Source organism: Amblyomma mixtum, chromosome 4 (assembly GCF_055824585.1).
Source record: "Amblyomma mixtum isolate Tamu chromosome 4, ASM5582458v1, whole genome shotgun sequence".
Classification (NCBI taxonomy): Eukaryota; Metazoa; Arthropoda; class Arachnida; order Ixodida; family Ixodidae; genus Amblyomma; species Amblyomma mixtum.
This window is the reverse complement of record NC_143015.1, coordinates 158,495,964-158,508,922: the sequence shown is the minus strand read 5'-3', so window position 1 is coordinate 158,508,922 and position 12,959 is coordinate 158,495,964. Positions and strand designations below refer to the sequence as shown.

Genomic DNA, 12,959 nt, shown 5'->3' with positions numbered 1-12,959 from the left:
TGCTCTGGTTCATACAAGACTGGTGAATCAGGAACGAGCTGTTCCAAACTCACGGATCACCTCCTCTCGATCTCGCCCCCACAAGGTACGAGAGGTGAAGCCACGTTCCTTGAAGGAACTTCCCGAGGGACGCCGTGTTTGTGCCTACTGGAGCCAGCAGTACCGCTGCCTCTACCCCGGCCTGGTCGCCAAAGGTATTGCGCCACACTCTCTTGTAGGAGGGAATCTTTGTGCGCCATTGTGAACGACAGTTTATCCCTTCACTCTTACTCGCTTATTGTTGCATGTGCATACTTATATGCGCGGAAATTATTGTTGCGACAGCTTGTGCTTCGTGGCCGTGACAGCTTGTCAGAGCAGGGCAGCAATAACTCGTCAAATTGTGCTCAAGGCTAGGCTATAAATTTAAGGGGGGACACTGGTCTTGAAAAGAAAATTTTATTAATTTAGTCATAGTTATGAAATTTTAAGGGCACATGTATTTTTGTGTGCTGATTCTAGATATGTCATTTAATTTCATGTCAAACAATTCCTTGAGCACTTATGCACTTTTTATGCAAGCATTTTGCGAAGAGTTTTGAAGAAAATTTGCTGCGGGAAACTCGCTGAAATGTATGCCATTGGGTTCTCTTGACACCAAGGAATACAATAAGGGTAAAGTTATCATCCTGGCTCTCATAGAACTCGACTAATAGGGTACTGAAGCTGCCACTTCATAAACAGGAATACACACTTTCCTTCTCATTTCTGAAGCGACAACTTCAAAACTGTATAACCTAAGTTCTATGATAGGCAGAAAGACATTTTCACCCTTATTGTATTCCTTGGTGTCAAGAGAACCCAATGGCATACATTTCAGCGAGTTTCCCACAGCAAATTTTCTTCAAAACTCTTTGCAAAATACTAGCATAAAAAGTGCATAAGTGCTCAAGGAATTGTTTTACATGAAATTAAATGACATATTTAGAATCAGCACACAAAAATACACATTCCCTGAAGATTTCGTGACTGTGACTTCATTAATAAAAATATTTTTTTCAAGACCAGTGTCCCCCCTTACGAGAGTACCTTGGAAATGCCTAAGCAGTGAGGAAAGCAAATTTGGTTGCAGCATTCTGAATGTAGTGTACTGGGAGAAGTGCGTCGCTGGTGAGAGGCCTTGTTTCGTCGCAGTTTTTCCTCTGGTTGACACTGGTGTGCGAGCCCTCCATGATGGCAGCTTGCTGCCAAGTCTTGGTGCCAGTCTCATAAGGATTGGCTAGCACGTGACACAAAAACGTCCGTTGCCTTCTCATCGTTGTCATTTAGCATTACCTTTTCTCACATGTATGCTTAACGAAGGAAGAACTAAGCAAAACAAAACTGACAAAGGCTGTTCCTGAAATGCTTCTTGCTTGTTGATATGTTGCAGGGAACATTTGTTGGAGAGCATTGTTGTTTTTCTTTGTATTGTTAGTACTTCCTTGTGGTTTCTGTCATGTTTGATTTATCTCTTATTTAAAAAAAAAAAAAAACTTTCTGATGCTCATAACTGAACCATAGTGTACACAAGCATGTGTGTTTGGCCCCGTTTTTTTTTTTTTTTATCCGGCGCACATAACATTTGGCGAGGCATTCAAACTTGTTGACATTTTTTTTTCCTTCTCTTTTTTTACAGCCACCAGTCCGAATCCGTCTCCGAGCAGTCAGCTTGTTTACGTCGAATTTGACGATGGCGATTCCGGAAAGATTCCCATTGAAGATGTACGACTGCTCCCACAGGACTTTCATCCCATTGGTGAGATCTATCGTTCTGATCTCGCAAATTTATGGGTGCATACATTTATTTGCATCATTTATGTGCTTTCTACTTTCGTTAGTGCATTGGTGTGTAGAACAGCTCACTGCAGTCACCATATGCATTGCGATATTTGCTTAATCTTTCATTTTTCAGAAGATGTTAACGAAGATATTGGCATTATTAACAAGGAGCAGCTTTATATGGTTATTTCAGTGCATTATCTTAAAAAACCTTGCAGGCACTCATCACGAATCAGTCACAGCAAAACTGTTCGTCAGCCTGTTAGCAGCGTTAATATACGTAGGAACAAATTATCGGAAGACATAGTTAGGAGTACTTCTGTAGAAACATTTGTCAATAAAATTAAGGGTTTTGGCTGTTCTTAGTTATGTAATCTGTGGCCTTTTGTTTATTTTGGCTTGCAATATGTGGCAGTTCGTTTATCGCTGTATACGTGGCACGATAACTTCCTCTGACTGCCAGTCAATCTTTTTCGTGTGTTCTTCAAATAATATCTCTGTTTTGTATCTTTTTTTCTCTATATCCCCATTTCTGCTTGGGCCCGAGATGGGCCTGCAGTATATGTAAATAAATAAGTAAAATAAATAAAGATATGACTTGGAGCAGTGAAAGTGCCGCTAACTAGAAAAGATAACATTGTTAGGTGAACTTGTGTGGAAAGCTGGCAGCAGCTTTGCTGGCGCGCATATTTATTGGTCATAAGATTTAAACAGCGGTGATTTTTGGCTAGCCCCGATGTAGTATATGCTCTGTATACTGCATCATTCTGTTGGCTCGGAGTCCATTTTGAAAGAAACGCTCCAAATATTGTGGTGTGCGAACATTTTTAACCTCTCAATTGCTTTGAGCTTTGGGAGACATAGCATAACACTACTGATACATGAATCAAAAGGAATACCGGCATATCATGCATGGTGTATCCTGTAAATTTTCTTGCCCTGAACGAAACCAAGAGAGAGAGAGGGAGAGAAAAGGATGGAAAGGCAGGGAGGTTAACCGGGCGATGCCCAGCAGGCTACCCTACACTTGGGGAGGGGAACAAAGGGGAAAAAAGGAAAAAGAGCAGCAAGGAAATGAGTCTTCTAAGTGACCAGCAACCACTATGTCACAGGGACAGAGGGCGCGCACTGAAAACTTAAAGATTATAGGCGGGAATGCAACCCCGAGTCCCTTAGGAAATTCAGGAGCGCTTTCACCGCTTTCCGTTGTCTGGAAGGTTGTGTCCAAGGCCCCAGAACGTTAGACTCTGTTAAAGGACGCGAGTCCAAGCGGAGCAGAGACGCACTTAGGAAGCCGCGCTCTCGCTCAAAACGAGGGCAGTCACCGAAGCTAAGCTAAGCAACGAAACCCAGAGTCTCAGATAAGCCATGGCTTTAAACATGAACGCTCCTTATCGCTCCTCGGCTGTCATCGATGCAGCAGTGTGATCCATGGCGTACCGTCTCTTCCTTCCAGTGGGCGACCCCCATCCCTCCCTTGTGCTGAACAAGAAGCGCAGCCGAAATGCCGAGAGCGGCCAAGACGCCGCAAAAGACGCCGCTGCATCGGACCAGCAGCAGTCACGGAAAGTCAGGAAGAGAAAGAAGTCAAAGGTCAAGAAAACGAGTGAGTCTTGGTTAGGGTAACGCTCACTGTGCATCTGCCTATGTGTGAAAACAGTTTGACACACTGAGATCCCGCCAGTCTGAGCTAGTTGGGTGAGGCCTAGGGCGGGTAGTGTCATAAAATCTGGCATTAACAGAAAGAGAAAAAAAATTTGCAGGGTCACTGCTGGCTGAAATAGAGCGTATCTAGTTAAGTATGCATGTGCAGACTGAATTTTCAGCAAAGAATAAAAAGAAAGTGTGCTTTACTCAGAAAATTACCATATTTTACGGTGTATAAGATGTGGTTGTTTCTTTCGTGAATTTTTTGTCTGGGCGTCTTATGCAACAGTGCAATCCACATATAGTGAGAAATGATGTGCCGCTGCACATCGTCTTTCGCCGTACCCATTAGCTATGTTCGAAAATGAAATTGGTGAGTAAAAGAGGAGAAAGTCGAGTTATTTTGACACGTTGCAGGTGGAATTGCATGCAGTTTTGCTGCGGCGACCATCTTTCTAGTCCGACCATGTCCTCAAAAGTTTCGCTTTCAGCGTCAGTTCTATCGTTGTCACTTCTGTTCTGTTTGGCTTTGCGGCCGTCGCGTGTTGCTTTTACTCAATGTGCTGTTGCCTACGAGGTGAAGGAGCTACGCTGCAACATTCAGGTTGCATGCCATTGAGTATGCGCTGGAGAATGTGAACCGGGCATCAGGGAGACAGCTTAACGCGAGCGAAAACATGATCGGGGTCTGGCGCAGAATCCCAACACATCGGCACAACTTACGTGTGATTTTTAAGGCGAAAGCCTTTAATGGCTCATAGTCGTCCGTTAACAAAGCGTGTCACACACGTTTAACTCAGGAACTGAAAAAGATAGAGGAAAACCAATGGTCGCTTCAGATAAAGGAGGAAACAATGAACCTAGAAGCCAAATTTGATGACTGTAGATTAATTAGTTAAATAATTATAGGCAAAAATGTCGAAATTGCGTCGAAATAGCACGGAGGTGGACATAGCCATGGGAATGGTGTGACGTCACATCCACCGGAAGTCGTCACAGCATAGTGAAAATTGTCACAGAATGGTCGGAAAAACATTGGATTTGTGTCTAATTAGATGGAGAAATGTGTAATTAGGCGTAATTAACACTTAAGGTCCCCAAAAGACGTACAATTTGGGTATAGATATAGCCAGAGGAACGGTGTGACATCCCATCCACCGGAAGTCGTCACGGCATAGTGTCCCCGGCTTTCGCCTCTCAACACTTTAGTTACCAAAGTGTCCATGCAATTTTTTGGGGGGAAGCTGCATTTTGTGGGGGGGGGGGGGGGGGGGGGGGGAAATGGTAACAGAGGTGTGTGAGAGTTTCGTGAGGTTTGCATATTTTCTGTGCTGGATCTTCACTTTGTGTTGGCAGAGCCTATTTTTCCTTTGTTTTTACCTTTTTCTAGTGAACTTGGCTGTTACAGCTCCTCCCTATACCTGCTGGCATTCAAAGTTCAGTGAGCATGTTCATGTGTCACCGGTGACTTGCGCGTCTACATTCCCCTTCCTTCCCCGATGCACTTTTCCCGCAGAAACGCAAGAGGCAGCCTCGAGCGATGAGTCCGACTCCGACGGTGGCGACGTCTTTGACGCGGCCAACGGAGAGAGTGCTTCGAAGAAGCGTCGACGGGAGCACAAGCACCGGCGACACCACAAACACCACCACTGTCACCACAAGCACAAGCACCACAAGCGACACCGAGAGCACTCCGCGGAGGCCTCCGCCGCGAAAGCGGGCGGCGACGGCAAGGTGGCACGGCGGGACAGTGCGGCGACCAACGCGTCCAGTTGTTCCTCGGAGCCCTCGTGTGCGGGATCTCCCGTGCACTCGCCGCTCCACGGCGGGGCCTCGGGAAGCAGGTCAGGACTGAAGGTCCGGATTCGTACTTCCTCCACGGAAGTACAGCAGGCAGATGCCGAGAGCAGCGACGATGCGTCGGAGGACAGCAGTTCGTCGGACGAAGGCGAAACCGTGGTGAGTGGAAAGTTAGTTTTCTCATCCAGACACCATGCACTTCGTGAAGCTCAGTATAGTTGAAGAATGGAGAAGTAAGTAAGCAAACGAGAATGGGTTCACGATTCACAGAGTAGAAACAACTAGGGAATCACTACTTTGGCCTGGGCTTGTTGGTTCGGTCTTGAAATTACGTATCTTGCACTAAAGGAACGGTTGTTCTCCCTTGTCTTTCCTTGTCATTTTCACACAGGATACACATTTTCAGAACTAAAGCAAGAGGACATGAGCTTGGCACAAGGGCTGCCTTACAAATGAGGGTCCACTAAGAACACACGAACATTTGTACAACATCTAACACGAGTAAACAGCAATGAGCCAAGCACATGATCTCAAGGATGGTACTTGCATAATAACATGGAAGGTCGTGAAATATCTGAAGCTCATCGATGCTTGTATCATCGTCGCTGCCTCTTGTCATTTTCACATGGTGAGCGATTGAGCTCACTGTTAGTTTAGTGTTGTTATGGAACTGCTCTACCTGTAGACCTGTTTTTATGGTGCCCCTTGCACCATAAAAATCATTGTCATCTTCAATTTCAACACTTGAGGTTTTTTTTATACTGAGCAGTGAATAGAAACTGAAACACCTCTTTTCTTCTGTTTATATTGGTCGTGTATTAAGTGCTGTGCTTGTGGCTGAACAAGAACTAATTGCAAGAGCTATCATTGCTGTCATGTCCTAGAGTGAGTGCTATTGGTAGTAATGTTGCTCAGTTTTTTTCATTACCCATTTAGAATAGAGGCTTTTGCTCTCCCGGAGTTAAGGATCTATGAACTCAAAAATAACTTGGCCTTTGTGTCAAGGTTATCCTTTCAGTACAGGAGATATGTATTTTTTTCTCCTTTACAAAAATTTAAGGTCTGGTGAACAGGAAGAAAATATCACAAACATTGCGATGGATGTTGACTTAGTGCATAAATTTTTTCTTGTACTAGTTATAGCCCAGGCCAAGGCAATTGGCTGAAACTCATAAATTGTGTGAATAAATGAAGCTCAATGCATCGTAAAAAAAAAAGATCTTAAAATTTTGGGCATCTAAGTGTTACAGTGGAACCGTGCTACTATGAGATTCACAAGTGCTCTAGATTTTACTTGAGCCACAACTTCATTGTTGTGAACTCTGTGCAGAACAGTGACAGAGTGGACTAAGCAGTGTGTAAAAGCATTTCTGAAACCAGTTCTCCATCGGTTAATTTTACCATCTTCAACAACTGAGCCGTGACACGATCTTTTCGCTACGTTAGCAGCTTCATTGTGACATCGTCATAAGCCTCAGTGAAATTTTCCGTCAATTCTGGCTTCACACTTAACACCAACTAATTTTTCAAACCTGTGAGGACTGTTCAGGCACCGTAGAAAGAAATTACAAAAAAAAAACTAAGTTTCTTAATTGTATTTCAGCTGAAAGGAGCACTAGCCCAATGTTTTCTGTGCATTCTAAAGTTTGTTTGTTTGTTTGTTTGTTTATTCGGGCTCAACGTCCCAAAGCGACTGAGGCTATGAGGGACGCCTGTAGTGGAGGGCTCCGGAAATTTCGACCACCTGGGGTTCTTTAACGTGCACTGACATCGCACAGCACATGGGTCTCTAGAATTTCGCCTTCAAGAAATTCAGCCGCCGCGGCCGGGATCGCACCCGCGTCTTTCGGGTCAGCAGCCGAGCACCGTAACCACTGAGCCACTGCGGCGGGGCCATTCTAAAGTGTACGCCTCAAGTAATGGCAGGCATTACGCCAACACTGCTCACAACAGCTGCACCACTGTCGGCATGTCACACTCCGCACCCTCCGAACAGAGGGTCCAAAATGGGCAGGCAGTGATAGCAAGAAGAGATAAGGGAGAGCAGGCAGAATTCCCGTGGCAAAAATGCGTTCTCCCCGTTTAACCGCGGCTGACCCAGTTCAAAACCTCGCGGACCCCACCCCGTGGTCGCGAGCGCTACCGAGCGCACGCCGACCACGGCGGGCCTTGCTCTACGGGAACAAAGGAACGACACACTAGCTGACACAAACAAGGCATTTATTGCTATAGCAACAACAATGCCAGCTAGCAACAAAATACACTGAGGAATCGAGGATGTCCAACTCACCAGCACGGTTACGAGCGAATGTTCGCCCACGGTAGGGCAGAGGGAATATCTCCGAGGCCGGACGGGACGAGCTGAGGGGAACATGTTTCCACACGAGGTCGCCGCCGGCGAAGAGCGGAGCGGCTCGCGAAACATCCGCGAGCTATCCCGGTCCCGAGCAGAAGAGAGCCCGTCGGTCCCCGAGAGCGCGCAGCAAAACGCCACCCGTGGCGCTGGTGTCGCTGCGACGCGAGCGCTCTCCCCTGTTAGTTAAAGTAACCAAACTGAGAAGAGCGCGTTTCGTGGGAGCTAACTACAGTCGCCGACCGTTTATTCGGACCACACGGGGACCGCGGAAATGTCCGAATAAACAGGTGTCCGAAAAAACAAATTCAGAAAAAAAAGAGAAAGAAATCGTTTATTTACATGCACTGGCTGATCCCGGGCTGGCGTTGCATATGTCTCCTCGCCCAACGCCGCCTCTCCTCCTCCTCCTCTTCTCCGTTCCTCACCACCTCCTCTACTTGCCTCCTCCCCCACATCGTTTCGAGAGCCGTCGGGCCTCATCGCATCTGCACCGCTGCGTGCTACCACGGCGCTCTCGCGGGCTTGCTGCCGCCGGCCTGGCGTTGCATAAGTCAATGCTCACACGCGCTTCAACGAAACGTCTTGATACTGCTACTCGGGGTTCAACAGACCCCTTTCGATGACAAAACGCCGGCTGTAAGCCGCCCTAGGCTATTATCGCATCTCCAGTGCTGCCTGCTACCACGGCGCTCTCGCGGGCTTGCTGCCGGATAAACAAACAAAGCGGCTCCTGGATTGCCTTGAGATGGCTTACTAAGCTGCGGCCGGAACTGGTGTGGCGCGCCACCATGCGGCGCGCTACCGAACCACGCGGAAACGATGATGATGAGCGGGAATTTGCAGTAGCGCCACCTCGCGGGGCAGCAAGGAGGCTCAGTTCAAAACAAAAATGGCGTTGAGCGAAGTGAACCGCGCGTCGGTGAGCGTCGGTGCGGCAAGTGCTGCCGGTCAAGTTGGCTCAAGGAGTGTCCGAAAAATCAAACGAGAGGCTGCAAGATGTCCGAACTTTCGGCAGTTGTTATACATTACGGTCTATGGGGAGAGTGGCGGTGTCACGAAGCAGTCTGAATAATCGAGCATGTCCGAATTTTTGGAGTCCGAAAAATCAGTCGGCGACTGTACGGGGAACTAGTGCGTTGAGGGAAAGCGAACGCAGGGGACGAAGGCGTCCCCACAGGCTTCAGGGGCGTTGACCTCAGGACCAGTCTCGAAGCTGGCGATATGTTGCCGTTTGCACTTTGCAACTCGGATAAGGTGAAAAGCTTGCACAGTGCCAGTTGTTGATGTCGGCGATGAAGAAATTGGAACCTTGAAGCGTTTTGCGTCCAGTCCTTCTTCGCTCGTGGTCTAGGCCTAGCTGCTGTATGCATCCCACTGTGCGCTTTGCTGCTCCCTCATCGTGCACTGCTCACAACCGAAAGGCTCGCTTGAGAAGAGTTCTTGCACGCTAACCACTGCTGAATTTTGTGCGCCAGAGGACAGGGTGCTCGGGGAATGGCTAGCCGAGAGCAGTGTTGGGCCCTGCTTTCTGAAGTGCCTGCTCTTTTTGGTACTTTGTTTTTGGTTACCAAGTAGTGGCACTGAACTCTGTAGTCATCTGCAGATGAGTAAAACAAACAAATTACCATATAAACGCGTGTAAGGGCCGCACCCGTGTATGGGCCGCACCCCGTTTTCCCAAAGGAAATGTTTAAAAAAAAATAAATCCCTGTAAGGGCCGCACCCGAACTTTCCATGATCCAGGAATAGCCTTCTAAATGCACGCGCACGGGAGCTTCCAAGTGCCGTCCATGGATGGCGCCTGAGACCGCGGTCAAAGGGGGCGCTCCTATCCCTCCATCCATCCGTCATCATCATCATCACCGTAAACTTTTTTTCTCCGCCACGCCCTCCCGCCATCCACATCGACATCAGCATCGCCAGCTCTAGCCTTTTGTTTTTGTGGCGTGTTAGCGTGCTCACCTCGGCGAGTGACGATTGGATGCAGAATAAATGTCGTTCATTCCCTGATTGGTGTGGTTTTACTTTAAAAAAAATTTTTTTTCGCAAATCACGTGTATGGGCCGCACCCCGAAAATTGGCCCTTCAATCTGGAAAAAAAAGTGCGGCCCTTACACGCGTTTATACGGTAGTGGCCGTGTGTTTCTTGTGTCTGCAAAACCAATTCCCGAGTTTAGCTTTACTTCGCAGAAACTTCATTGAAGCTCTGAAAGTTTCTTGTTGTGGGGGAAATTTTTTGCACAACATTACGTGGTTAGCTCGCAAAGGAATTCGAATTACTTTGCTGCATGAGAAATTTTCACTGGAATTGCACTCATTGTGGTGGGCTTTGACTGTGCCACTGAGGTGGGACTCAAAGCCTGCGGGGCATCAAAATTGAATCGGGGCGCGTGCTTCCATGGTGCTGCCAGTAGGTAGCCGCACGGATTTGATTTCAGTCACGTGAGTTCGTTGCCAAATAACTACACGTCTGGCCTGCCGAAGTCAAACAAGGATTTGAAGGGCATGGCCGGGAAGATGTTGTAGTTGTGGGACGATGATCAGGCTTTGATTGTGGAAGGAGTTGTGTGTGTTTATTGTTTTTCCCCGCTTTTCCAGGCTCCCAAGAGAAGCCCTGCCAAGCGAAAAGGGCGCCTCCCCTCGGTGGAGAAAAGCAAAATCGCGGGTGAGTGCATAAAGTTAAAAAAAAGTTGCATGCAGGACAAAGCTTTCTAAAAGCCCAGCATTGCATTCACAAGTGAAATTTTAGACTTCTTTGCACACAGGAGCCCATCACCTCCTGGCGATCTCATTCTAATTTTTTTTGTGTCGCTTAAAGTCTTCACCTTGTATGTAGAGCAGTAGGGGTTAATTTGATGACACACATGACATCTGTGTTTTATTTCTTTTGTACCTGTGACTGTTATTGGTAAGAAAAAGATAAAGCTGTGAAAGTATGACGTACAGATTGGTTTGGTCTGGTTTATGGGGGTTTAACGTCCCAAAGCAACTCAGGCTATGAGGGACGCCGTAGTGAAGGGCTCCGAAAATTTCGACCACCTGGGGTTCTTTAGTGTGTACTGACATCGCACAGTACATGGGCCTCTAGAATTGCGCCTCCATCGAAATTCAGCCACCGCGGCCGGGATCGAACCTGCGTCTTTCGGACCAGCAGGCGAGCACAATAACCACTGAGCCACCGCGGCGGGCTGACCAACAGATTCATATGCACCTTAAATGTGCAGTTGACTCCAGTAGTTCAAACCTGAAAAGGAACGAAAATTTATTCGTACTGTGTGTGGGCCACTGTGGTGGCTCAGTGGTTATGGTGCTCGGCTGCTGGCCCGAAAGACGCGGGTTCGATCCCGGCCGCGGCGGCTGAATTTCTTTGGAGGAGAAATTCGAGGCCCATGTGCTGTGCGATGTCAGTGCACGTTAAAGAACCCCAGGTGGTCGAAATTTCCGGAGCCCTCCACTACGGCGTCTCTCATAGCCTTAGTCGCTTTGGGACGTTAAACCCCATAAACCAACCAACCAACCTATTCCTACTGCGTGGAGTTTGAACTCGGGAGAGAGTTCGATATTGATGAAGCCAAACGTTCAGTTCTGGAGGCTCATGTTAAACAAGTTCCGGTTATTGAGATTCCACTGCACTGTTTTGCTGCTTCAGACTCAAGTAACTTAGTGCACATGTACGCATGGATATGTCCGCATGCCCACATGCATGCGTGTGGTGGCGTGGCAGAGAGAGGAGGAGAGTTAGCTCTTAGTCGTTGCTTGCCACTCAGTCTGCATACGCGACCCACATAAGCCCACGTGTGACTAACCACCAGGATCTTGAGTGCATTTGCTTTCTGCGCTGCGAGAATCATTGTATGCCTTGCTTGGGTTTGAAATGTGTTATACCCGTGCCACACGAGCACAAAAAATGGCAGTAAATGCTAAGGCCTTAAGTTTGTTAATGCCATTATTTTCGGACTTGGTGCTACACGTCCACATTTAATGCCATTATCGAAAGTGATGATGACGATAACGCTTGCAAGGTAGTCAGAAGTTTCAACTGAATATAAACATTCCAAATGAGAACAATATATGGGAAATGTTGTTCAAATGTAATGCAAAAACGATTTTTCAGAAAGTACGGCTGTTCCTGCTTTAGAAGTCGAAAAAGTAGCCATAAACTTGCATGTCAGCACATAAGTCGAGAGTACCTGTCAATAAGGCTGGTTAAAATGGCGCTCGTCTCATCGAAAATGCGGTATGGATGCCTCATCTGACTGAAAGTTAAGAATTAACCATTTCCTACTGGTTAGGAAGTTGTTACTAACAAAGCTACGTGCTTTTCTGCGTGTGGAATGGTAACGAGAGTACACATTGCACGGGCGAATGAGTTGTGGCGAACTCAGTAGGTCGCGAATGGCAGTAAGGCTAATGCCATTAAATTTGCGCGTGTGGCACCGCACGAATGCCATTAAAACTTAAGGCAGTAAGCACTTAATGACATTAAATCTGTCCGTGTGGCAGGGTATTATTTGGGCCATGACATCATCATCTGACATCGAAAGTGTCGTCTCTTGCTCACTGTGAGGGGGGGGCTCCTCTCCCCGTTTGCCCTGCGCAGCATTCCTGCCGATGCGGCAGCTGTGGCGATGGTCGGGCAAGAGCTTCCGCCGACCTGGGCTCAAGGGCAAGGCCAAAAAGGAGTTCTACAAGGCCATCTGCAGGGGCAAGGAATCCATCCGGGTGAGCGCTGAAAGCCAGGTGTCCCAGGATGTCGTGTGGTAGATAGGGTCTCTCAGTACAAATATCTTGGTATCATATTCACGCATAACATGTCTTGGTCTAAACACATTGATTACGTATGTAATAAAGCACTAAAAAAACTAAGTTATCTACGACGCACGCTACCCAGTTCGCCAAAAGACACAAAGCTACTGTTGTATAAATCTCTAATCCGCCCTGTTCTTGATTACGCAGCTGTTGTGTGGAATCCGTACTAGCAATTCGAAATTAACATGTTAGAAGCAGTCCAGAAGAAAGCTGTGCGTTTTATATGTCATCGTTATGATCACGATTTCTCACCTTCTTCTACAGTTCTCTCATTGAATTTAACCACGCTGTCTGCCCGTCGCCACACTGAATCATTGAAATTCTTACATTGTATCGTCAATTCCTCAGTAAGGCTCTCAGCTAACCACTACATTAACTTTGCACCATTATCATCTACAAGAAGTCATCACGAGCTTAATTTGATATCGTATTTTGCGCGCGCTAATTTGTTCAAATTCAGTTTTTTTCCCCGTTCAATAGAAGCCTGGAATTCTCTACCTGGGTCCATTCATTCTTGTCCATTTCAGAACTTTGTAACTGCCGTTGA

At 47.1% G+C, this 12,959-nt stretch overlaps 1 protein-coding gene across 5 annotated transcripts in view; it reads left to right on the top strand.

The window, feature by feature from the left end:
* wge (BAH domain and coiled-coil containing protein winged eye) overlaps positions 1 to 12,959 on the top strand; it is a 227,804-nt gene that overhangs the window by 210,098 nt on the left and 4,747 nt on the right. For all 5 annotated transcript variants that reach the window (XM_089541068.1, XM_089541069.1, XM_089541070.1 and 2 more), the window contains 6 exons: positions 86 to 194; positions 1,658 to 1,777; positions 3,257 to 3,406; positions 4,964 to 5,406; positions 10,202 to 10,268; positions 12,204 to 12,325. In XM_089541068.1, coding sequence (XP_089397194.1) covers positions 86 to 194; positions 1,658 to 1,777; positions 3,257 to 3,406; positions 4,964 to 5,406; positions 10,202 to 10,268; positions 12,204 to 12,325 — 1,011 coding nt within the window. The remainder of the gene's footprint in view (positions 1 to 85; positions 195 to 1,657; positions 1,778 to 3,256; positions 3,407 to 4,963; positions 5,407 to 10,201; positions 10,269 to 12,203; positions 12,326 to 12,959) is intronic.